The following is a 26,520-nucleotide window of genomic DNA, read 5'->3' on the forward strand; positions in this document are numbered from 1 at the left end:
AAATAGTTTTGGTTCAGTGAACTTTGGGCATATCTCTTCCTTCTTCAATCAGTTGTATTTCAATTAGCTTGCATTCAGTCCCCTTTCTTTCTAATACTTATACCTTTAGTCTACTTTGATTCTGATAGTATTGATTCAGTTAGCACTAATCCAACCAACATTGATTCAAACACTTCCTCTTTCAATCAGCTCTCATCTTATCAGTTTGGTTTCTTTGCTTTATTTAGTTAGCTATTTCTCTGATAGTAGTTATCCAGTCAACACTATTTCCTATCACTCTCCCTTTTAGTCAGCTTTGATTCAGTCAACTTTGATTCAGTCAGCTCTCATTCTCAACACTAGTCTTGAATAGCTCCTAGTTTGAATGTATCCGACTCAAACGGACTAATATCTGATTGTAATTGATTCAAACTAACTTAGATCTGACAGTAATTGATTCAAACTGACTCAAATTTACCATTTCTTGATCCAAAACTAACCCAGATCTATCAACTCTTGACCCGAACAGCCTCTAATTTGTCAACTCCTTGACTAACAACTCCTCATCTAAAATTTTTCACATGTACAACTTAAAATCTATCAAGTCTTCATTCAAACAATCCTTTATCTGATTAGTATTACTTTAGATAGCTCCTAATCTCACTGTTGCTGACCTTGATAGCCTATCTCCAATAGCATCTGATCAATTCCTTATTATGAGACATGTTCTAATCTAAACAAAATCCTCACAATCTCTCGTAGAAGACAACTTCTGATCTGATTAGCTTTGAGAGTATGGATAAGCAAGTGACTAGTACGTGAAAGGACTAGATTAGACTAAACTTGCAAAAATCATCAAGATTGAATCCTATCTTCCACGTTCTTTCTAATGGATGAATTTGTGCCTACAAGAATCTCACTATCTGGACCCTCTTCTCACATTGAATTGCTCTGTTATTATCCCTCAACTAACATCTCTCATTGAAATAACTCACAAAAAAAACACAAACAACTAGGCGCATCCTGACCCAACAACTCTTGCCTTACAACAACTTTCATTATGCATCAAGAAGATTCTTAGAGAAGCTAGATAAACATGACACACTTCACACTCATCAACTAGTAAGAAGACTTAAACAAAACAAGATTCAACAGACATTAACATAGAAAAAACTCGTTCTCATTGTATCGATTTTATAGAGGCCCTCTATCTCAAACAAACCGAGACAGTGAAAAAAACAAGACACTTATTCAACATACATGTATAAATTTTTTACAGACAGAGCTTAAAGCTTCTCTCTCTTACCCTCTGCTTCAGTTCTCTCTATGTTCTTTCTCCCTAATATATGTATCCTCTCTTCCCCTTCTTCTTGACTCCGAGTTGAAAGACCTTCCTCCAAAAGAAACTTTTTTTTGCCACCCTTTCCTTCCTTTTCAAATGAAACTGTCACACGATGCCTTCGACCTCCCCATTCTCTTTTTTTTTTTTGGCGCCTTCACTCTTCTGGATCTTTCACATCCATCTTCCTCGCGAATAGCTTCCCTTTTAAGTAAGGACATGGCCTTTCTATGTACCCTTTATCCCAGTCGATTGAATTTATTTCATATTATGCTCATTTCCCTAGTCGACACAAAAAGTTAGATCGTCCCGGCTACGAAAATTTAAAAGTGTAACTAACTATCGTTAATAACTTTTTTGAAAATGCGAGCTTGAGTATTGAAAGCAGATGCCTTGAAGGGCTAGCGCCGATTGGCTTTAACCACTTGTTTTATAACCAAGAATGCAAAAAGTTAAGGGTGAGTCAAATTTTAGCCAATTTTTAAGAGTTTCCAACCGGTGAAAAGAACATTAAATGCCTGTTTTGTTCGAGCAGTAGGCACGCACATGAGCTCTATGAGATTCAAGCTATGCAAAGAAAGGAAATGCACCATTGTGGTACGTTTGCTCTGATTCTGTAGCTTGCTGCTGCAGGATCAATTGATGTTGGAGCAATTGCAGGAGCTCAATCAGAAGGTAGGCAACTCTGAGCTCCGGCCACAACATTGGAATTTGTTCTTAAAATGCTAGTGAGAGGTACGTTTGAAGGCCAAATGGAGATCGTGAATGGTGAATTGATGATGCAGGACTATTATTTACAAGCGGAGAACAAGAGTTTAAGGGAGAAAGTAAGGTTTGAGAGAATTTTCAGCAAGAATATGGATGGAAACGAAAATGGATTACAGCTTTGTGTTCATTCAGTAATGCTTTTTAGCACTGATGCATTGGGTTTAAAGCAGATCATTGAGTTACAAAGGACTCTTGAGGCAGGTGCTGCAGCTGCTAATAAGACGACCGCTAGCGATTCCGCCGCAGGTGTTTCAAGGACGCTAGCATATCCAATACCTTCTAGACTGCAGCCTATCCAGCCCGCCGACTCTGGCAGCACTAACCTTGTTACATCATTACAGTTAGGGTGAACCACCTCAGACTTTAGACTCTATGATTATTTGTCATGGTGATGAATTGTGATTGATCATAATACACTATGGTTCTCTGTCCCGCAGGTTGAGCGAGCCTATTATGCGTGCGTCGCAGCCACAGTAATGCTGGATTGTCACCTATGACGAAAAAAGCGATGCATCAATTCCACGATACTATTTATGGCCTTGGCTCTCATAGAGGCCGTGGATTTCTAGAAAACCTTATTACATTTAGGTTTCTTGTAAGCCCTAATCACAATAGAGTTTGTTACAAACCCCATTACATACTGATGACTCCAAGAGAATGACTCCATACTGATGCTCATATCGATGTCTTAGACTAAGATTTTAATTTTTTCTCCTATCATCGATACTGTCGTCGGTTTAAGTGTTGGTAGAAGACCATCAGTATAAATATCGGGAAAAGCGGGTGTCAATGCCAACGTTACAAAAACATCGAACTAAGCATCGGTATATGTGTCAAGATGAGAATATACTGATGCACCTATCAATGCTATTATAGAATCTGGTTAAAATCTATACATATTATGATGCCTTTACCTACTCTCTCTCTCCCTTTCTCTATATATGGTAGAATGTGGCAGATTGGGGTTGGCAACTCTTCCAACCATCCCAATCTATCTATCCCATTCTGCTATTGGTACCACAACACGTAATCAAATTAGAGAGATTAAATGAAAGATATTTGAAAGCAAGGCATACTCTTACATATAAATACGATTATATTTTACTGAGAGTTGTTTATATTATTGTGTTACAAAAAATAGATCTAACTTGTTCTTAGAAAAAAACATTTGTAAAAAAAACCCTACCTACTTGTCATCATTCCTATTATCGGTTCCTTCTCCTTTCTCGTCATTGCGAGCTTCTTGTGGAATTCCTTAATAAATACAGGCAACCAAACCATCATTCCCATCATCGGTTTCTTTCCTTTTCTCATCATTGCAAGCCTCTTCTGGAATTTCTTACATAAATATAGAGAACCACACCATAAGTTACATAAATATAGGCAACCAAGCCGTAAGTTACATGCTACTAAACCATAAGTTACATGCTTGCAAACTAAGCTAGAAAACCATAAGTACCATGCGTGGAGTCTCAAGATCTGGAATTTCTTACATAAATATAGGCAACCAATAAGTCATAAAAATATAGGCAACTAAACCATAAATCATATGCTTGTTGCAAACTAAATTATAAAGACATTATATTAACTATTTGACAACATGGATGCATTTAATTGGATGTCCTTTGTGATGGTCTCAAATGTGATCATAACTTAATCGTACAAACTTAATCTAAGTAAACATTGAAAGTCACTTAATCATGTTATTTCTACATAGTACTACAATCAAATCAATCATCTCAAATAGTATCCAAGATTCTTAGCACATAAGAAAATAATCATAGAATTTCAGACAAACATTCACATAATATAAATCTTTACATGTACCAAAATTCACAAAAGTTTATGTTGATGGATCATATACTCCTAATCATATGTGTGAGAAGATGTTGATCCAAGACTTGAATGCCTAGTTCTTTCCTCATGGTAGACGCATTGCTATTGCTTGTGTTGAGACTATAGGCGGGCAATACTTGTGTAGTCTTGGCTTAAGACTTGTTTTGGACATACCGAGCTATTTTTGGACTGCTAATCATTATTGGTCCACTTGCAAGGTCTCTTCTTCCTTTGCTCTAGTAGCTTGGATTAGTATCTCTATTTCCTTCACTTCTTCTAATGTTCTACCATCAGGCATATACACTTGTGTAGGGGGTGATTTAATAGTCAAAGTTACAGCAGGTGTAATAAGAGTTTAATGGATAGGGATATCAACATAAACACTCCCTCCTTGTAATGATGAGACTACACCAAGTGCTCTCTAGAGTTTACCTAAACGCTTTCATCATGTGGTCTCTATGTAGTAAGATTTGGTTTAGAGGTAGCGGTTTAGGCGGAATCTCTACTCAAGATAGCTAGCTACATGGTCAAAAAAACTGATAGCTAGCTTTGATTGGTGAGTCCTAGTTAGGATTTTCACTTCTTGGGACTCAAGATCCTTCCATTGAATCCAAATAAAATGAAGAATCATTCTCACTTATTGGTAGATCCTTGTATAATACTAAACTAGGTTCCGACTATTGAAGGTCTCGATGGACCTACTTTCCTCTAAATTGGCCTCCAAAATCTGCCCATACCGTAGGTATTTAGGATATTTTAGACAAGTTTGATTTTTATTTATTTAAAATTTTTTTTTGATTGTCCAATTTTTTTTTAAAACACGTCTTTGGTGTTTCATAATCCATATGATAGAAAAAACACTATACGTTTTTTGGGTCAGTCAAGAACTACACAAGAGCTAGCTCCCATAGTTAAGGAAGCTCCTTGTGGAAAAACACAAATTTTTGGGATGTTACATATCTCACATTAAAATGATCGCAACATTCAAACATTTATTAGGCGAACTTGTGCTTGTACTTTTCGAAAAAAATCTACTCTTTGTGGCCCTTTTCTCTTTTCAGTTTTACCTTTTCTCTTTTTTAAAAATCTTCTTTTTAGTTTTTATTTCTTATTGTTTTATTTTTTACTTTCAACACTTTTGGTATTTTTAGAATCTTTGACCTATAGACGTGCTTAAAAGCTGGTATGCATTGAATGCGCCCAGCCAATCCTAAATTATCTTAAATTGGTTAATATCTTGATTTGGATTTTTGTGACTCGTGGCCTAAAAGATGTTATGCATTAAATACAGCCAGCTAGTCAAAATGCCCCAAATTAGAAAAAGAACTATGGCTAGTTAACTTGCGTATTTACACTAATGAAAAATACAAAAACGTGCAAAAATACAAAGAATTATATGTTATAAATCCTGTTCTAATTTTAGCTTTTTTTCCAATTTCGTCATGTGGAGTCAAAATTAGGGTTAAAAACTATGCTACAAAGCTGATTCTAAGTTCAATTCAACCAAATTCTTTCCATTATATGCTCATTTGACTATTTTGTTTTAATTTTAAAAATGCAAAAATGTAAAAAAAAGATAGTATAGAAAATCAAAAATTATAGAAACAATAGAAATTGTTATTATAAACATAAATTGAATACAAATTTGTACTGGAAAACACAACAAATCAAGAAAACAAACACCTTTAGATTTGAATTCTTTCTTTTTTGCCATTCTTGAAAAAAAAACTAGAAAAAAGAAACATAACAAAAATTAACCATACCTACACACGCATTCAAAATGCATTGTGTCTATGCTATGGCACTATTTCGTGATGGTGGTGCCACTTATGGAGGGCCCTTATGCTACAAGAAAGGTATAAGGAAAGATAAAATGTCACGGGGCTTTGCCCAATGACCCTTGGGAGCACAACTCCTCAATTGAGAAGCAAACCTACCATGGCCTACACACAAAATGCAAATGGGGTTTGTGTCACTGACTTCGTTGAATGCTAGTTGTTGGGATTCTCGTGGCTATCACCATTACAGGAGTATCTCGAGAGACCTCCACTCCACCATCGTCGTCGCTCTCCACCAATGGAAGATCGACCCTCCTCTCACACATACACAATGAGCATATAACAGCTCTTATTGGATCTCAATTGAATTAATAAAGAAGAAAGACTCAGAGAAGAAGAGCACTCTATTAGTTGCATAACGGAATGAGAGGTGAGAGTCATATTTTAGGTCTTGTAGGTGCCCTCTAGGGTTCACACTCTTGGGCGGCCAAAGTTAAAAGCTTGGTCTTTGGGCTTATTTGGCCACTCTAGCTATTGTAAACTCTTATTATAGAGGTAGCACTCAACCTACAATCCCATGGTGTACCTAGGGGTTGACGAGCACACTCATAAAATATACAATACATGGTTTTCTAGTGAATTTTGGCCATTCCAATGCTTGTGCTCCAAAAGAAGTGAAAACAATATGGTGGGACGTCGACACCATAGAGGTCTCTGGAAAGGGTTAACAACTTCCGAGAAGGGAGATTGTACTTCACTACTATCACTAGCCATGGGGTCCATGATGTCAATTTGAGACCAAATGAATTGAGTGCATCCATACCCAATCTAAGTTGACATGGCTCATCCTTAAGTTCTGTCTAGTCATCTTTTATGTGTTGCCATGCCAATGTATCCGTATAGGGACCCTCATGTTCCATCGCCAGAATGATTGTGTGCATGCCATGTCATGATTTTAGCACAATAGAATTGCACTAGAACATGTGTTGAATGCGGGGTATGATAGGAAAATCCCTCAACACCTTTTGAGGAATCATTGAATCTTGTAAATCTGCGGAATGTTGGAAGAACTTCACGGTAATCTGTAATCTCTTGAAAAGGATGAGGGAGTTGGCTTTGTTGGGACTTTAATGATGAAGGCTTTGGCAAAGTCCTTCACCATTCGACATGAAGCTCCGTATCCAGTTGACATTCAAAGTTGTTGGATCCATTCCAAGATAGCTTTGTGCTCTCGCTTTAGAAGAACCCATAAAGTAGCACAAGAAAATCACCCTGTCTCATTTAAGTTGTATTGAGGCCATAGATGAGGTTTACTTTAAGACTTGACAAGATCATTCCTAACTGTGAGTGAGTATTTCTCACCTATAATCCCCCTTATTAAGAGGCAATATTCTAGAAAATTTGCATATGATCTAGTAGGTGTGGAATGGTTGTTAGAGTTTTCCAGTACTCTAGTGTATAAAATATTGTGAGGTGGTGTTTGATTCTCAATTTTTTCATTGAATTTTTTTACCTCGCTAATCCTAAATGGGTGATCCATGGCAAAAACCTCTATAAACAAAACATGAGGATGAGGGCATAGCCGCATCCATAATCATAATTCAAAAAAGGAATTTAAGAGTTTTGAAATTCTCTTACGTTGCTATATCCACGGCTATCTATGCATGCCTAGGGCCATGCAGCTATGTATCGCAAATCACAAATGCATGCATAGCTGCACTACAAGCTGCATAAAAACATTAGGGGGAGAGGAGGGGTGGGGGGATATAATGGGACAAGATGAAGAAGAAGATCCTAGGGGGGGGGGGGACAAAATGGGAGAGAAAGAATCAGATGAGATTTGCTTCTCTCTCCCCCATTCTATCACCGCTCTCTCCCCATTAAAAAAACTAAAACTAAAACATGAAAAATACACATTTACATGAAAAAAAATGCATCTTTGATATATTATAAAAAGATATTATTACGCTTTTAATCGAGATAGGATCCCCCTTGTGCTTTTTGTAATTCATGTAGTGCATAGAAGGGGAACCCTCTATTTTCTTGCTTGCGCATATGCAAGTCAAGGTGAAGACACACACATTTTCATATAAACATTGGGAGATCAATCTTACACAAGATTAAGGTCAAATATAGTTTTCATTGATTGCAACAAGTACATGCCACAAAAAGTAATTCCCTTATCATAGGCAAAAAAGAGTAAACCTTGATGTAGGTGGAAATAAAAGGATAATAAAATAAAAGTCTAGGGAGTTGGGTTTACGTCGAGGTCATCACATCATCATCTTTGCTAAATACACAAACACACTATGAACCACTCTGGTCAGCATTAATTTTCAAGCATGGCTATGCTTATTGTAACTCAGATTTTGTAATCGTGCAAAGTGCTAAATGTAAAAGAGACATGGGATGACCAAGCTTATGACTTGTGTGATGGCGGTCATAGGAAAGAGTTATACATAGAGCTATCTAGGAAGACTAGTTTTGGGCCCTTAATTGTAAATGGGAGGCCAACCATTGTGAACTATGAGCTCTTGTATATAAGACACTTGATGAAATATGAAAAGGGACAATCCCATTAGTCTCATTTTCATTTCCCCTCCCCCCCCTTTCTCTCTCTCTCATGATCTTGTGGATGTATGCTAGCTTGTTGTGCTTGCATGCTTGATTGTTTGTGTGTGCTTGTATGGATGGTGATGCTTGAGCTTTTCTCCTTCTCTTCCCTCTCTTTGCTCTGTACCAAGTCCCTCTTGCATGCATTTGGCATGAAGTGAAGTTTTAGCTTTGCATAGCTCCTTTCTTCTTGCTCTCTACCTAGCTATTGAATCTCTACTTTGGTGACACAAGTAGAGGTGGAGTAACCCCCTAGCGGTGTCACATCGAGGAGTTAACCCTCATTAGGGTTGGCTAAGTGTACCTCTCTGAACTAGACTCTTGCATGTTGTTCCACTTCTTCTCTCTCTCTCTCTCTCTCTCTCTCTCTCTTGTGTGCAAGGTAGTATGTTAGGATTAACAGATTTGGCACTGCTTCTGAGGAGTGGATTTAGCTTAGGGTCCTCCACTTAGTTCATTTGCTAGAGTCCTTATTTGGCGGCCCAGTTGGACTAGTTGGTTTCTCGAGTTTGAGATTTATTTTGTTTTTGTTGATGGTGAATGCATGGAGTAACAGAGTCAATTGAAGCATTAGAGCATTGAGGTCTTCATTGAGCACGGGAGAGGCAAGTAAGTGCTCAAACTTTGCCCTTGACATTCATGCAAATCTCTGATTTTTTATCTTCTTTCATCAAGTTTTCATCGTAGCTTAATTAACAAATTAATCCTAAATAATAGGTTTCCTTGAGCATTATAGGCATAAAAAACTAGCTTGATACTAGCTCTAGCTCTCTATTAAATCAAAAACCCAAAAAAATTGGTGGAAGATACGTGAAATTACAAGAATGTGAGGGAAAAAAGGTAAAAATCATGTTTTACAGGCCTTTTTTATAACCAGAGGAGCCCTTACCTGAAAGTGAGACTATAGAGTTTGAACATCTCTTGCCAAAGTCAAAACAATTGAAAGCTCAACAACTTGAAGCTTTAAAGCCTAAGACTCTAGAACTTGAACCATTCTAATGGATTTCTAGAATAGAAATCGGATTTGAAACAAACTCTAGAGTCCAATTCATCCAGTCTCAAATCTGTCCTTACAAGCAAAAAAATCTCATGATATATGAGCTTTGGCATTGTATGGGAGAACCAAGCTTGCAGGCTCACAAATGGATTTCGTGGACTGACACTCAAAGCATGCCATGTCTAGGATCTTTTGAATGCATGGTTTATGTGGAGTCAACCCGGTGAAATGTAAGAGTTTTGTATTAGACTATGTGCTAGAAGTGGGTTTTATCCTAGGTAGGATTGGGCAACCTTGGTGCAAACTATACCTAACTTCATTAGCTAAACGTGTGCCATGAAGATTTCTAACAAAGAAGTGTGTTGCCATTTTATGTGACAAGAATGAAATAACACTCAACACTCTTTATGATCATACTCGAAAGAGATAAATATCTTCTACATCAAAAATCACTCCTTCTGAAGACCCACCCTATCCATCAAAGATCCTTTGTAATGAAGTCTCTAAATCATTCATATCCCAAAACAAGGAACAAGTCTCAAGAGTACAAATTCAAAGTCCTCAAACTCTCCATCAAGAAGTGACCATTGTGTTTCTTCATAACTTAGAGTAAAGGCCACATCTTTTAAAAACACCATATTGGAGAATATGGGAATTTCTCATAAGTTTGGGACATGTGTTCAAAACTTTGGATTTGCCATAACTTGAACACCATTTGTCCAAATTGTGCGCTATAAAGCTCAATAGATCGCATTTTTCAAGCACTTTCCAATGATAGGTCACATGATAGGGTTTTGAAAGACTTATAGACATGTTTACCACGTCCCACCTTTTTAGTATTATAAAAATGGGACTTGGAAGATTCCCAAACTCACGAATATGGTGTTTAAAGGGAATTCCACCTAAAATATAGCTAGTATGTCTAAAGAACCTCCTTCTACAAGTGTCACCAACAAAGCAGAAAGATCTAAAGTACCAAACCTTATCTACCACAACCACTCCTAGAAACAATTCCCAATCAGCAATAGGATGATGGAAAAATCTTTGATCGACATCACCAACAAAGTAAAACTCTCACACTAAGGGAACCTCATCATTAATAGCCCTCTATTTTCACCTCCATGACCCTTGACAACCAAGCTTATCACTACAACAAAATGAGGGTGTAGCAATGAGAATCATAGCACTTTTATAACTAGAAACATAGGGGGATGTCAGGCTTATTTTGCTATCAAAAAAGCTGTTATTTTCACTACACAATGGGATCGCTGCTCAGCAACAAAAATAGTAACAAAATTTTGATGATGTTGAGCAGCGATAAAACTGCATTTAGAAAAAAAGCTGGGGTAGATTGGTTTTTTAAATATAAATATAGTAAAAATAAGACATGTTCATGTCCTACTCAACATCATGGACACATGTAATGTAAAACTTTAAAAATACAAAAAAAGGAGACAATTGCAATTCATGGTTGAAAAATGTCATAATTCTATTACAATACTTGGCAAATATACGTAAGTGTATGAGTCCAAAAAGGTCATATACAAAATAAAGCATAATGAAAGTCTATGGAATTAGGGGCTACATGGAGAGGGTCTAAATCTCATGCATTTCGATTATTATTATCTCTTGCAGCTTCACTCTCTTCTCTTACATTTTCATTACTTCTTGCTTGTACGTTTACACAAGTGTGGAAGCACTCAGCATACATTGGAAACTGCTGGCATGCCTAGGTAACACCTGACATACATTGAAAACTACCGGCATGCCTAGGTAACTACTAGCATGCATTGGAATCACCCAGCATGCATTGGAAGCTACCAGTATGCATTGGAAGCTACTAGCAAACATTGGTAGCACCCAACATGCTAATGTGTAAGATTCATGCATACCTCTAAAGACTATGCATAGAGGCTTATGGCTAATACGTAAACCTCATGCATAGTATTTATACATGAGTTTTATGCATGAGGCTTTATGCACAAGTCATGTATTTGGCTTAGTCATAAGCCTCATGCAAGAGGCTTATGCACTAGCCGCATGCATAAGCTTTATGTCCTAGCCTCATGCATAAAGAATTATGCATGTCTCATGCATATGGTACCCTATTTAGAGATACATAGCTCTTTATAAAGACTATGCATAGAGGCTTATGGCTAATGCGCAAGCCTCATGCATAAGCTTTATACATAAGCCTTATGCATGAGGCTTTCTGCACAAGTCTCATGCATGTGGCTTATTCATAAGCCACATGCATAAAGCTTATATATAAGCTTCATGCATATGGCTAATGCATTAGTCTCATCAAGAATGCATTGCATTCCCTTTGTCAACCTTAAATTGGATAAGGTCTTCACACTTTGGAAAGACCAAGACAAAGCAAGGAAGAAATAAATATGTGATCACCTTAAATTAAAATTTTATATTCCTTATTCATCACTAGAATTTAAAGATGGAATAATGAAGAGATAGATGAAGTTCGTTTTGCGTAATAGAAAGACAAACATAAGGAGGAACTTGAAGCTCAGTAATTTCTCAAGTAAATAATGAGAGACTAGAAGGGGAAGAGAGAATTCCAACAAATATCGGTAGCAAGAAGCAGTGAGCGTGACAACTCGCTTGGTCGAAAGCAATATAGTGCTTCTCACTTTAAATCGAGAGACAAAGCTCACATGATAGCACGATTTATAAAAACTCCCAATTCTTTTGTTTTTCTCATCATGAGGTATATAATCATCTAATTTTATAAGCTCCAAATACTTTTCTTCTTTCCATCATCTAATTTTAGCTATAAAGTAGTAAATTCATGACATCTACATCTTCATAGAAAGAGGTAGTGCATCAACCTCCCACAAAGGAGAAATATGACTATAACCAAAGTTTTTCAATACTTGGACTTAGCTAGAGTCTAGTGGAGTAGAGCTCAACTAGGAAAGTTTACAATTGAGTGCTACTATAAGTGTGTCTCCATGTCTTTTGTCACAACATGCTTGAAGCTACTCAATTTATGAGTCTCAATAATTGTGTTAACTTTATTTAACATGGTGTATGTAAGATGATGATGATGATAACGATAACGATAATGACAATGATGGCAATGAGGACGATGAAAATGCCAATAATTGATATGGTATCTAGATGTATTAAAAAGGCTTTGTCTACTCGTCTTTAAGCTAATAGTCTTGAGTTTTTTTATACTCTTTGTAATGAGTTTTTTATGGAATACATCTCTCCAAAGAAAACAACCTTTTTTTTAATGCTCAAGTGCTTGCAAGCATTTAGTAAGGTTACGTTTTCTTTATCCTCAAGTAATATAACTTTTTATTTATGCTCCCTTGTTTACTTTGTAGCAATAAAAATCTCCAATATATAGAAATTTCAGACACGTTGTTTTTTTAAATATTACTCTTATTTGCAAAAAATAGCAAAAATGCGTCTTAAAGTGGCACTCATCGACAGCAGACATCCGGATTTCCCCACTATTTAATAATTTGACAAAACAAGAGCATATCTTAGCTATTGTCAAATCTAAGTAAAGCCTCCAGAGGCCACCAACCGCCAATCCCTATAATGGATTTGTAAAACGTAAGAGCATGTACAAAAACGAAGGGGGGGTGATGAGATTCATGAGTTATGACTGATGATGATTATCCATAACAATCCAAGTTATGGATACCAATACTCGGATTGCTATGGCCCGTGATAGCATATTCATAACATCGGTAATCCAGCCACCATTCAGCAAAGACAAAAGTCGGTCATCCAAGGCCATTACTATCATCGTCCAGTTAGTTCATCGTCAATGTCGTGATTATCCGGTGACAATCCACCATTACTGCAGATCGTAGGTGGCTGCGGCGCACGCATAATGGACTCGCTCAACCTGGGTGAAAGAAAACATTAGGGTATTATAATCAATATAACCGTTCATTAGTATGACAAATGATTCATAGTGACAAATGATTCACATAGAGTCTAAAGTCTGAAACTGCTAATCATAGTAGCACAATTTTCTCTCCTAGCGAGAGAAGTTTACCCTAATTGTAATGATGTAACAGGATAACTGGGCTGGATAGCCTTCGCCCTAGAAGGTATTTGATAAGCTAGCGTTCTTGACACACGTGCGGCGGCATCGCTATCAGTTGTAGTACTCCCCTTAGCATCTGCAGCAGCAGCGCCTAGAGAGTTCTGTAACTTAATGATCTGCTTCAAATCCAATGCGTCAGTGTGCTAAAATGCATTAGTCACTAGTGAATGTACACAAAGCCCTAATCCATGTGCGTTTCTATCCATCTTGCTGATCTCCATCCAAAAATCCTCCCAAACCTTACTTTTTCCCTTGCGCTCTTGTTCTCCGCTTGCAAATAATGGGCCTGCATCATCAATTCACCATTCACGATCTCCATTTCGCCTTCAAACGTACTTCCAATGTTGCGACCAGATCTCTGGCTAGTTGCCTACCTTCCGATTTAGCTCCTGCAATTGCTCCATCATCAATTGATCCTACATCAGCACGTTACCCGATCAGAACAAATGTACCACAATGGCCGTGCATGTGCATTACCTTTCTTTGCATGGCTTGAATCTCATAGAGTTCATGTGTGTACCTAGTGCTCGAACAAAACAGGCATTTAATGTTTTTTTCACCGGTTGGAACTTAATTTGACCCTGTTTTTTTTTAAAACCCCTAAATTTTTCATAGTTTAGCAAAACAACGAGTAGTGGTAAGCCACCCATGGAGCTAGACACCAACACAACCCTAGCACGCACATGCCCATAAAAAAGCATGCACGTCACATACCATGGACCCATCCATTAGAAGTGTCACTTACACTACCCATTAGTATGCTAACCATTACCTGGGATCTTTGGGATGCTCCACAACTTGAACTACTCACAAATGAGATATAATCCTAAATATATAGTCATGTGACCAATTCACACTATTATAAGAACTATGTGGCCAACCTCTAGCACTAGCCACATTATGTCGACACAAAACAAGACATAACACTATCAATACCCACCCATTAAACATTATGTCCACACAAAACAAGACATAACACAATCAATACCCACCCATTAAATAACCTCCCATTTATGAAAAGTTAAGACAAGCAACGGTAGAAAAAATAACCTCCCACTTATGAAAAGTTAAGACAAGCAATGGTCGAAAGATACAAAGACAAACACTACTGGAAAGGTACATGGACATCCACAATTTGGCAAAGATTAGGCGAAATAAGGATACTATTAAAATTTAACAATGATCAAATGATTTAGAACCCCTCGACAGAGTACACAATATCTAGACATGGTTCCTAAATGGTATAAACGTCAAAAGCATTAGAAAGAGGCAGAAAAACTTCTTCACAAATCATGTTTTGCCAAAATTTAAGGTCACATGTTTTTTTCTTCCTCTTTAGGTAGCACTTTCATTCTAGCTCGTTTTTGTTCACCCATTTCTACTCATGTGCTGCTCATGTTCATTTGTTGCCTCTCCTACAGGCTGCAGCCCGTATGCTGCGCACATTGCCCCCTCCTATAGCTTGGGCCCTATAAGCCCGTGTAGACCTCACCTTCCTCTTCCTTCTCCGTCATCTTCCTCTCCTTCCTTCCTTCCCCTCTTCTTCTCCTTCCTCCTTTCTTCCATTTTCTCCCCATTTTCCCCGCATCTTCATCTTCCTCCCTTCTTGCAATTCTTCCCATTTTCCGCTTCTTCCACTTCCTCTATTTTTTCCCTTTAATCCAATGAATCCAATATCAAATTCGTTATCTTTTAAGTTTCTCTTAAGCTGTGTGTTTATCTTTAAGAACTTTTTTTAAAAGATTATATATATAATATAGAATTTCTAAAACTTACGATTTTTTAGTGAAGGACAAAGAAAAATCTCAAATCTTTCAAAACCTCAAAACATTTCTTCTGACTGTGGACTATAATGAAGTAGGTAGAAGCCCTTATAAAGTAAATGGTGAAGATATAGAAGGGGGATAATCAAGAGCAAAGAAAGGATGCTTGTCAAATTTATGGAAGCCCAAAACACCAAGCAAATGCATGTGCTCACAGGTTCTGTGAGCGGTTAAAGTGTAACCATCACCCACATCAACGCATCAAGAGGACTAATACTAGCAAGGTCCACCTCAAGCAACACAAGGTCAGGATTATAGAACAAGCAGATACTAACAGAAAGAAGGATATCATTGCAATGTAGGGTCTCCTAACAGCATCACCATCAGTAAAAAAACAAGCCATCAACATGATGATAGTGGAAGAAGAGCCGTAAATCAATGCAATCACATGCTTTAAAGGACCGGTAATTGTGATTGAAGAAAAGATGGAAAATAGGATTTCCATTCCCAATAGGATGGAAGTGAGGTACATCACTAAAGAAATCACCAAGAAATTATAAAAACTACTAGCACCCAACAAGAAATCCGAGTTGAATAGTAACTTTCAGTAAAGCCAACACAAGGTGGCCGTAGGAAGAACCCGAATAATTCAAACACCAAATGACAATATTTTCGTAGAGATTCTGCATCCAGAATTAAGAGCAACAATCGACAAAAGCAACAGAGGGAAGAATGCTTATCAAGTAAAAAATTCAGAAGGACGCCAAAACTAGCAAGCAATCAAGTTGAGGAGACCACGAGGAAAAGAGGTAGAGGGATCTAGTGAAAGCGAGAGAAGTCCTGTGAGAGTATCAGCTTTTAGATTATAATGCAAGAGGTTTCAAGGGATTCCTAAATAATACGATCAAGTTGATCTTTAACGATAGAAAAACACTCAAGTTAGAGAATCTCAAAGCCATCAAACATCCATAAAAAATAAAGTATCCAATGATTTAGCACTTTTCTTTGCAAGATGTTATGGCACCTCAATGATGGATGAAACACATTCAAAAGTAGATCAAAATGCAAGGGTTTCCACATCTCATGTTGTGTCATAATCAATGTGTATGTTGGGCATAATCAATCAATATTGTGCATAAAGCTAAAAAATCAAGGCTTTGTAGAGAATTCCATTCAATGTTAAAATTGTTGATCAAGTTCATCATAGAACTCTAGAACCACATGCCATGATCTGTAACCTCAAGATCTCCCTTCAAGGCAAAGATATCGAGGTAACATTCATAGTGATAGAGATGAAGTGACTACTAGGGAGACTCTGGCTTAGAGCATCCCAAGTCTTCCAGAACTGGACAAAAGATAGGATAACTTTTTTATGCATACAATGTCTTTCTTGGAGAGTAGATAGAAGTCTATGATCAGTGGTTGGAAACTCCAAGATACAACATATTGAGACTTCACTAACGGCGCTCTATATCTTTCTTGTAGAGGAAATTTATCGTCTGAATAATAGTCCCGACACATTTGTAGTAGGTAGAAGAGAAAAGAAAGATGATTTAATAAGTTAGAAGTAGATGAGAAACGCTACCGGCCTTTACACTAAGTAAAGTAAGAATCAACTAACAAAGCATGCGGAGTGCTAGAAGAGCAAAAGATAAAATGGATTAACTCTGTACTGCTCATTGATTTAGGAAACATCCCATATATCAGAAAACTCATCATCTGATCATACCAATTTTTCATTTCCAAAGTCTCAACCTGAAATATATCAGAATCACGAAAGTCATCTGATATTCCATCCAGTTTCTCTCCTGTTTCCAATATGCTAAGATAATTTGCAACCATATGAGTTCTCCCAAGAGTATGAACCACAGTGTAATCAAACTCCTACAAGAGAACTACCCACCTTGCCATTCTTCATGTGACAACTATGGTTTGTTGACCATGTATAGAGAGGCTTGGTGATCCATGTGAAAAATCAGCTTATTTGCTCTAGAAGATAATTTCCAAACTTTTTCAAAGCATAGAACATTCCCAATGCAATTTTCCATTTCCAAAGTCTCAACCTGAAATATATCAGAATCACAAAAGTCGTGTGATATTCCATCTAGTTTCTCTCCTGTTTCCAATATGCTTAGATAATTTGCAACCATATGAGTTCTCCCAAGAGTATGAACCACATTGTAATCAAACTCTTACAAGAGAACTACCCACCTTGCCATTCTTCATGTGACAACTATGGTTTGTTGACCATGTATCGAGGGGCTTGGTGATCCACGTGAAAAATCACCTTATTTGCTCTAGAAGATAATTTCTAAACTTCTTCAAAGCATAGACCATTCCCAATGCCTCTCTTTCTGTACTGAATAGTTTTACTCTGCAGTGGCCAACACTCTACTTGCATAGTATATTGGTCTAAACCAACCTTTTATTTTCTCCTGCATCAGTACTGCTCCCACTGTAATGTGAGATGCATCAAAAAAATATGAAACTCTAGATTCCAAACAAGAGGCTACAAAATTGGTGCCACTACGAACATCTCTTTCAGTGGCCTGCATTATTTTTCTTGTTCTCCCCCCTATACAACAACCACCTTCTTCTTTGTTAATCTTGTTAAAGGTTGACAAACATGGGTGAGGTATCTCAAAAACCTGTTATGCCACTTGACTTGTCCAATGAATCAACCCAGCTACTTCACATTCTTTGGTGGTATAGTATCCTGTATTGCTTGAACTTTCCTTTAATCAATCTCCATCCTAGTCTTTGAAATAACATATCCGAGCAAAATTCCTTTGCTTCCTACAAATTCACACTTGGATGGATTCAATGCCAATCTTGACATTCTGCACTTCTCAAAGCACATCCTGGGATGATTGCTATGATCCACCACTTTTCCAAACACATTGAAATCATATAGAAAAGCTGTCATGAAAGTTGTAAGAAATGGTGCAAACACCTGTTGTACCCATTTCTGAAATGTAGGAGGAGCATTTTTCATGGCAAATGTCATCACATTACTGGCAAAGACTCCCCATTCTGTCACAAAAGATGTCTTATCCCTATCTTCAAGTGCCATCAAAATCCGATTGTAGCTACTAAAGTCATAGAGAAAACTGTATATCTCATGTCCTACAACTAAATCAAGCAAAGTGTCACAAAATGGTAGTGGAAAAGGATCTCTGATGGTTACTGCATTCAGCTTTCTATAATCCACACACACCCTAATCTTTCCATGCTTTTTAGGAACCACCACAATTGGTGACAACCAAGTAGCTGCATGTGCAGGATATATAAATCCCACTCTCAAAATCTTATCAATATCCTCCTTTACTTCTTTAAAAAATTTTGGATTCATCCCGTATCTTTGTTGAACTACAAGTACAACATCCTTTTTCAAATTGATCTTGTGCTCGCAAAATTTTGGATCCACTCCCTTCATATCTATATAATGCCATGCAAAAATATCCCTGAATTCCAACCAAAGGCTTTTAAGATCTTCCTTAAATTGTCATTTTAGATTTTTATTGATTTTTACATTTCTTGGATCCTCATGTGTTCCAAATTTAAATCATGCAAATCATTATCTTTAACCCTTGATGTCTTTGACATATGTTCTTCTTCAAAAGCTTTTTTAGCTTGTATCACAACTTTAATTCCTTCCTTTCTATTTTCTACTCTTTCCTCATCCTGACTTGATGCAATCTCTTCCTGCATTCTTTGATCAATTCCTGATCTAACATAATTGGAGTTTTCTTGGCTCGTACTCCTTCTGAAACACATACTGCTGCACAATCTGCTTAACATCCACCTCAAAAATAGGCACCATTGATGGATTGCTCTTCAGAAATTCTTCTTCGTCATCCTCCTATAGTTCTTGTATCATATTGATTGTTTCCACAAGCAATGGCGTGAAAGCCTGATGTATGGTCTTCTTGAAAACCGTGTCCAGCTTGACCTTCTTCTTGCCTCTCCTTATCACAATCTGATCAACTCCCCAATCTTGCTTCACTTTGGAAGCTCTCAACCAAGGTCTTCCTAGAATCACGGTATAATGATTTTCTAATTCCTCAAGTTTCAGGACAACAAAATTTATTGCAAAATTCAGTCTAACAATCTGTAAATTTTGCCCTCTAACAATTCCCATAGGTTGTACCCTCCTCTGATCTGCCATTTTCACTTCAAAGAGTGCATCATCAAATTCAAAAATCTCCAATTTCTTACAAATTGATTCTGGAAGGATATTGACACCTGAACCTCCATCTAATAAGGCTCCCTTAATGTTAAAGTTTCCAAGGTTAACATCCAACCGAGGGACTGTGTACTCATCATCCTCCACTTGGGATGGTTTTGGTGGAACCCTTGCATCATCTTTCTAAACTGTTAACACATTGCCAACCTTCCACTTTGCCATAAGCTTTTCCTTAAATTTTGGCACCAAGCTCAAAACTTGTTCCATAGTTAAGTGCAATTGAGCTTTTATTAAAGCCTAAAATAAGCCTTCTTCATCTAGGGTAGAGTCTTGCTTCATTTCCAACCCACTTTTCTGATATATTGGCAATGCAACCACATCCTGAGAGGGTAACACTGGTATAACAGGTTTCTCCTCCTCTCTTCCTTGGACTTTATTCAACTCCTTTCTGACTCCCTGTTCTAATTCTCTTCTGAGCTTCCCGTTCAATGGGATCCTCCTCCTTAGCTGAAACTTTGTTGCGGATTCTCGTGTAAGGCATATAGCTAGATGAAGGGCCACTGAAAGCATACAGCTAGACCCAACGACAATGCAGGTCCCTCATCTAGTGGGAAGAAGATGGGCACTCTGAATGCCTCAAGATCGAGGGAATCAGGCAGTCCTTCCCGATTATCCAAACTGCAGCCTAGACAAAGGCGTTTCGCAGAGCATTCGTCAGTTGAAGCACCCGAGAAATCACACGATTTATGAAGCACCCGACTGTTGCTATTCCAAGATTACCTTTCCAGAGGCTTGTCAGGAGAATTTGCGAGCGAAATGGAATTTTATTTAGGTGGAAGACATCGACCCTATTTTGCTTGCAGGAGGCAGATTGGATGATTAAATTTTTTTTGGGTAGTTACGTTCTTACGGCCCATGCACACAGGATCACAATGATGAACAAAGATTTTTTCAGCCTAGTAGCCCTTTGTTTTAGATATGATAAGTTACTTAGGCCAGTTACAATTACTGATGCACGAATGGTGCAAATTTTGGATGTCCATCCCGTTCAAAAAGTGAGAATTGAAGAGGTGACGGAGGGAGTTCCAGAATATGAACATGAGACTCGGGCAAATTTTCAGGCAAGCGCTCAAAGGGAACATCATGTGGCAATGCTTGCATTGCAAACAAAAAGAGAAAATGTTCACGCACTTCATGCGATGAATCGAGAGGCGCTTCAATTTTTGTTGCTGAAGTTCTATGTACCCTATCATATTAGAAGGCAAAGATGTTATTTCCCAATTCATGCTAAGGAGATAAACATTTTGTTTGATCCTAGAATTGAAGTCAACGAGACAAAGTGCTTAGATGTGTTTTTAGGTATACTCTTTTCTCTATCCTCCCACAAATTTTCATTCTTGGCTCTTAAGAGTTTATCCCTAACTCTTGATATGTTGTTATTTCACAATTGCCCGAGGATGTACAGCATCGGGTGTTCTAGATTGATTCGCTAGTGTCAACACTTTTGCTAGTAGAGTCAGTTCCCTACCTTGATGTGCTAATTTGGTTTCAGGACGTCTAGTTGGACGATGCTCGAGTAATTTTTTTGGCATATAATGAAAAGTGAGTTTGTCTCTGTATCTCTCTTGCATGATGTCTATACGAATCAACATACACGAGTTATATAGTGCTTCCTTTGGCACGTGCTCTTGCTTCACAGTGAATCGATTCACCACAATGCGAGGAGGCATTTTGTTTTTCATTTGGCTTGAAACTAATAGAAATCTATTTGCATGTGATGGAGTGCCCATTGGAGTCTTGTTCTAGTCGATGTGCAAGACAATGTTATTTACCTTGCAAATTCGACATCTGGTGTCCATGGCAATGTTTTGCTGTGAGGTAAAATCATTAGAATACATATTATTGTTTAAGTTAGAAGTCCGGATTGATCAGGATATTGATTGGTCTTTGTTTATAGTGGTGTCAGGAAACTAATGGCCGCTTATGAGAGCCTGAGCATAGACATCGACACCCTAGAGCGAGCGACCATTCGAAGGGTTAGTGTGCCCAAACAAGATGATGGTTATAGCTATGGATGGAGGGTTGCTCTCAATGCATTGTTGCTGCTACACGGAGCATTTTTCAGCTCCGTTCAGAGGATGTAAGCATTTTTAAACTCCCATACACATGCATACTCTTGTTTATCTTCTTGTATATTTTCATGTTGATCTTATGCCTTGATGAATTGTGATGGCAGTTTTCATCCATGTCTTGTAACGTGGACCTAGACGTCCAAACGTTTAGGAAGGAAACGATTGCAAAAATGATCGAGGTCCCAGAAGCAATGCCTCCAGACCGCTCAATGGACATCATCTTGCCCAATCCACGAGGGGGGATAGGCCCCCCTGAGCCTCTTAGATGGGCTCCGTACTTGGGAGAAGAGCCATGGCTCCATCCTGAAGCCCAGGCATATGGGTTCAAGTGATATATAGTTTTTTCCTTATCAATGTGGTGTTGGATTGCTTCTTCTAACAAATGCACTCCACTCTGTAACATGCTATTTGTAAATATGCAACGACACATGTACATTTATATTTTTTTACACATATTAATGTTATTAGAGAGAACATCAATTGTAAATGCACTTTTAATTTGAAAATGATGTATAGTACGTTGATTCAGGTGCATTTACATCAATTTCAAATTAAAAGTGCATTTACAATTGATGTTCTCTCTCCAATAACACTAAATATGTGTTAAAAAATATAAATGTACATGTGTAGTTGCATATTTACAAATAGCATGTTACAGAGTGGAGTACATTTGTTGGAAAAAGCAATTCAACAACACATCGATAAGGAAAAAACTATATATCACTGGAACCCATAGGCCTCGGCTTCAGGATGGAGTCATGGCTCTTCTCCCAAGTATGGAGCCCATCTAAGAGGCTCAGGGGGACCTATCCCCCCTCGTGGATTGCGTGGGATGAAGTTCTTTGGGTCGTCTGGAGGCATTGCTTCTACGACCTCGATAATTTTCGCAATCGTTTTCTCCCTAAACGTTTGGACGTCTAGGTCCACATAACGAGACATAGATGAAAACTACCATCACAATTCATCAAGGCATAAGATCATCATGAAAATATACAAGAAGATAAACAAGAGTATGCATGCGTATGGGAGCTGAAAAATGCTTACATCCTCTGAATGGAGATGAAAAATGCTCCGTAACAGCAACAATGCATTGAGAACGCAATCCTCCACCCACAGTTATAACCATCATCTTATTTGGGCACACTAACCCTTCCAATGGTCGCTCGCTTGAAGGTGTGGGTGTCCATGCTCAGGCTCTCATAAGCGGCCATTAGTTTCGTGACACCACTGCAAACAAAGACCAATCAATATTTATCCTGATCAATTCAAACTTCTAACTTAAACAATAATATGTATCGTAATAATTTTAACTCACAGCAAAACATTGCCATGGACACCAGATGTCGAATTTGCAAGGTAAATAACATTGTCTTGCACATCGACTAGAACAAGACTCCAATGGGCACTGCATCACATCTAAATAGATTTCTATTAGTTTGAAGCCAGATGAAAAACAAAATGCCTTCTCGCATTGTGTTGAATCGATTCACTGTGAAGCGAAAGCACGTGCCAAAGGAAGCACTATATAACTCGTGTATGATGATTCGTATAAACATCATGCAAGAGAGATACAGAGACAAACTCACTTTTCATGATATGCTAAAAAAATTACTCGAGCATCGTCCAGCTGCACCTCCCGAAACCAGTTCTGCACATCAAGGTAGGGAACTGACTCTACTAGCAAAAGTGTTAACACTAGCGAATCAATCTGGAACACCCGATGCTATACATCCTCGGGCAATTGCAAAATAACAAAACTTCACAAGAAAACATATCAAGAGTTAGACATAAACTTTTAAGAGCCAAGAATGAAAAATTGTAGGAGGATAGAGAAAAGAGTATACCTAAAACTACATCTAAGTACTTTGTCGTTGACTTCAGTTCTAGGATCAAACAAAATGTTTATCTTCTCAGCATAAATTGAAAAATAATATCTTTGCCCTCTAATATGATAGGGTACATAGAACTCCGGCAACAAAAATTGAAGCGCCTCTCGATTCATAGCGTGGAGTGTGCGAACATTTTCTCTTTTTGTTTGCAATGCAAGCATTGCCACATGATGTTCCCTTTGAGCGCTTGCCCGAAAATTTTCTCGAGTCTCATGTTCATGTTCTGGAACTCCCTCCATCACCTCTTGAATTCTCACTTTTTGAACAGGATGGACATCCAAAATTTGCACCATTCGTACATCAGTAATTGTAACTAGCCTAAGTAACTTATCATATCTAAAACGAAGGACTACTAGGCTGAAAAAATCTTTGTTCATCACTATGACCCTGTGTGCATGGGCCGCAAGAACATAACTATCCAAAAAAAATTCAATCATCCAATTCTCTGCGGCCTCCTACAAGCAAAACAGGGCCGATGCCTTCCACCTAAACAAAATTCCATTTCGCTCGTAAATTCTCCTGACAAGCCTCTGGAAAGGTAATCTTGGAATAGCAGCAGTCAGGTGCTTCATAAATTGTGTGATTTTTCGCAGCACTGACGAATGCTCTGCAAAACGCCTTTGTCTAGGCTGCAGTTTGGATAATCGGGAAGGACTGCTTGATTTCCTTGATCTTGAGGCATTCAGAGTGCCCATCCTCTTCCCACTAGATGAGGGACCTGCATTGTCCTTGGGTCTAGCTGTATGTCTTACACGAGAATCCTCCTTAGCTGAAACTTTCAAGAATCTCGTCAAGCATTGTGTAGGCTCCCACTCCTGGAGATTGGATGGGTACAAATCTGTGCAAGGAAGAAAAATGTATATCAATCACCTTATTTGCAACATTAGAATACAAAACACAAGCACTTACAATGTGGTCTGTGTCTTAGAGGTCCTTCCAATGGTCCCACGTTGATCTCTTTTTGCATGAATACATGCTGGATCAACACTTCTTTGACAGTTTTCCCTCCTAGTGCCATCTTGAAGTCAAGGATCCTTCCTTTCCAATGTATGGCCAAGTCGCTAAATGCCTTTCCCTTCACTCGCGGGTAGTGGTCACGTTTTCGTGGCTGCATAGTGACCCAAGAGTACTTGTATACTTGAGGAGTCCATTCTTCGTTCTCATCTTTTATGTTATACAATACAACAGATAAGATACTGCTCCTTGCTGATTTCAGTCCACTTTCGGTTTCCATGAGAGATTAACAGACGTATGAGAAAGAAGTAGCAGAAAGTGGATGACTGAGCTAACCACTTTTGTGGATCAAGGAGGGAAGAAGAAATGAGAGACGGTGTGTCCTTTTGGGTGCCAAAGATGTTTCGAGTTTCAAAAGTGGAAGCAAGTTGAGAGAATAACCAGGAGATTGGGTATCTATCTATTCCAAGCATTCAAAATCATTAGTTCTAGGGATGGTGGAAAGAATTTTTTAGTGCTCCACATCTAACACAGGAATGTGAAAAACATTCTTTTATTGTGTTAGGTACTGACAAAAAAATGATTTAAAATATTTTAAGACAAGGTGATGGTTTTTTTAATATTTCATGGAGATAAGAGTTTCTCCACATTTTAGGTGGGTATCTATGTGTCTTATATTATATTATTATTGAAACAGCCCTCTTTTGAGTCTAGAATTTTCCTAATGCTCCTATTCTAATTCTCTTCTGAGCTTCTCGTTCAATGGGATCCTCCTCCTTAGTAGCTGAAACTTCAGGGGACTTCTTGCTACCCTGATTTTGTGACCTCTACTAATTGCCATTGAATCCACATCCTGCATGTCTTCAATTTTCATACATTGTGTACAATCACACTTCCAATGAATTTACTGATTTGTTGATTCTGATTCCCTTCCTGCCTTTCATTGTATTTGACAATTGGAATTTCCCTTTCATTTATGTGCTTCCACCCAAGCTCACATCTTGTACGCTGCCACTACCTGGCAAGCCACAATAATTACAGTTGATATTTCTGTTATGATTATTGTTGTTATTTAAATTCCTCTACTGACCTCCCCACTAAGGATTTTGATTACCCCATTGAGGGTTTTGATTCTGATGCATAGATTGACACTGATTTGGGTTTTGATTTCTCCTTGGAGGACTAGTAGCCCTTCTATTCTGCTCAACTCCAATCTAATTAGCTTGAGAATTTGATTTCTATTCTGATTTGGGTTTTGATTTCTCCTTGGAGGACTAGTAGCCCTTCTATTCTGCTCAACTCCAATCTGATTAGCTAGAGAATTTGCATGTTGATTCGTTTGAACAATGTTGGGTGGAACTCTTCCTATACTATGGAATATACTAACAATTGGCTGTAATATGATCTAGCTTTTGGCAAAGCTCACAATATGGCCTGGATGCCTCACCCACGGTTGCCATTCCCAAGACTTTAATATTGTCAAGAATGTTCTCCTCCCAATCATCCTCCTTAAGTGTTTTGATTTTCTTGTTGTATTTCTTCTTGATTTCTTGATTTTCCTTTTTCTTCTTTGTTTTCTTTTTCTTCTCAATCCAATCCTCATCATCTGAGATGTCAGAGTTATCTTCCTCATCCTCTCAATCACAATTTTCTTCTTGTGAATCTTCACCATCTTCTCCATTAGAGTCTTCTGACTGCTTCTTCTGTTTTGAAGATAATCCTAATCTCCTTTCTAGCCCGTGAGTGTTGTATTCACCAGGTCATTAAAGTCATTTGCATTCGAAATGTCTCTTCGTGTCACAGAACTCTGAAGTCTTGTTCTTAGGCCCTTGCAAAAATAGTCTCCCAACTGTTTAGGAGTTGGCCTCTCATTTGCCAATAACCTATTGTACAAATTTCTGAATTTTTTAAATCTTCCACACCTAACTCACCCTGTTTCAGTCCCCTAAGCTTCTTGAGAATATCTTCAAGGGTTTTCTCCTTCTTGAACCTTACAAGAAAAGCTTCTTTGAGAGTATTATTGTTCGGGAAATGTTGTAATCCATATTGAGTAAACCATCCCACTACGTGACTTTCCAATGTAGCAGCAAAGTGTTCTCTTCACTTCATCCAGATATATCCGAAAACCACTAGCCTGACATCTCATTTCAAACTAACCAACATAGCTATTAGCATTAGTTTTTTTGGAGCCACTGAATT

The 26,520-nt window shown here is 38.0% G+C and overlaps 2 protein-coding genes across 3 annotated transcripts in view; both read right to left on the reverse strand.

The window, feature by feature from the left end:
• LOC147624331 (MADS-box transcription factor 23-like) overlaps positions 1-26,520 on the reverse strand; it is a 266,297-nt gene that overhangs the window by 209,566 nt on the left and 30,211 nt on the right. The gene's annotated exons all lie outside the window — the stretch shown is intronic.
• LOC147624332 (MADS-box transcription factor 23-like) overlaps positions 12,722-26,520 on the reverse strand; it is a 337,401-nt gene continuing 323,602 nt past the window's right edge. The window contains exons 5-7 of the mRNA XM_086819317.1: positions 13,772-13,813; positions 13,642-13,683; positions 12,722-13,193 (exon numbers count right to left, since the gene is read on the reverse strand). Of these exons, the coding sequence (XP_086675443.1) occupies positions 13,143-13,193; positions 13,642-13,683; positions 13,772-13,813 (135 nt within the window). The 3' untranslated portion in view covers positions 12,722-13,142. The remainder of the gene's footprint in view (positions 13,194-13,641; positions 13,684-13,771; positions 13,814-26,520) is intronic.

The sequence above is a fragment of the Cibotium barometz genome, chromosome 25, assembly GCF_041138505.1.
Source record: "Cibotium barometz isolate CiBa-2024 chromosome 25, ASM4113850v1, whole genome shotgun sequence".
Taxonomy (NCBI): domain Eukaryota; kingdom Viridiplantae; phylum Streptophyta; class Polypodiopsida; order Cyatheales; family Cibotiaceae; genus Cibotium; species Cibotium barometz.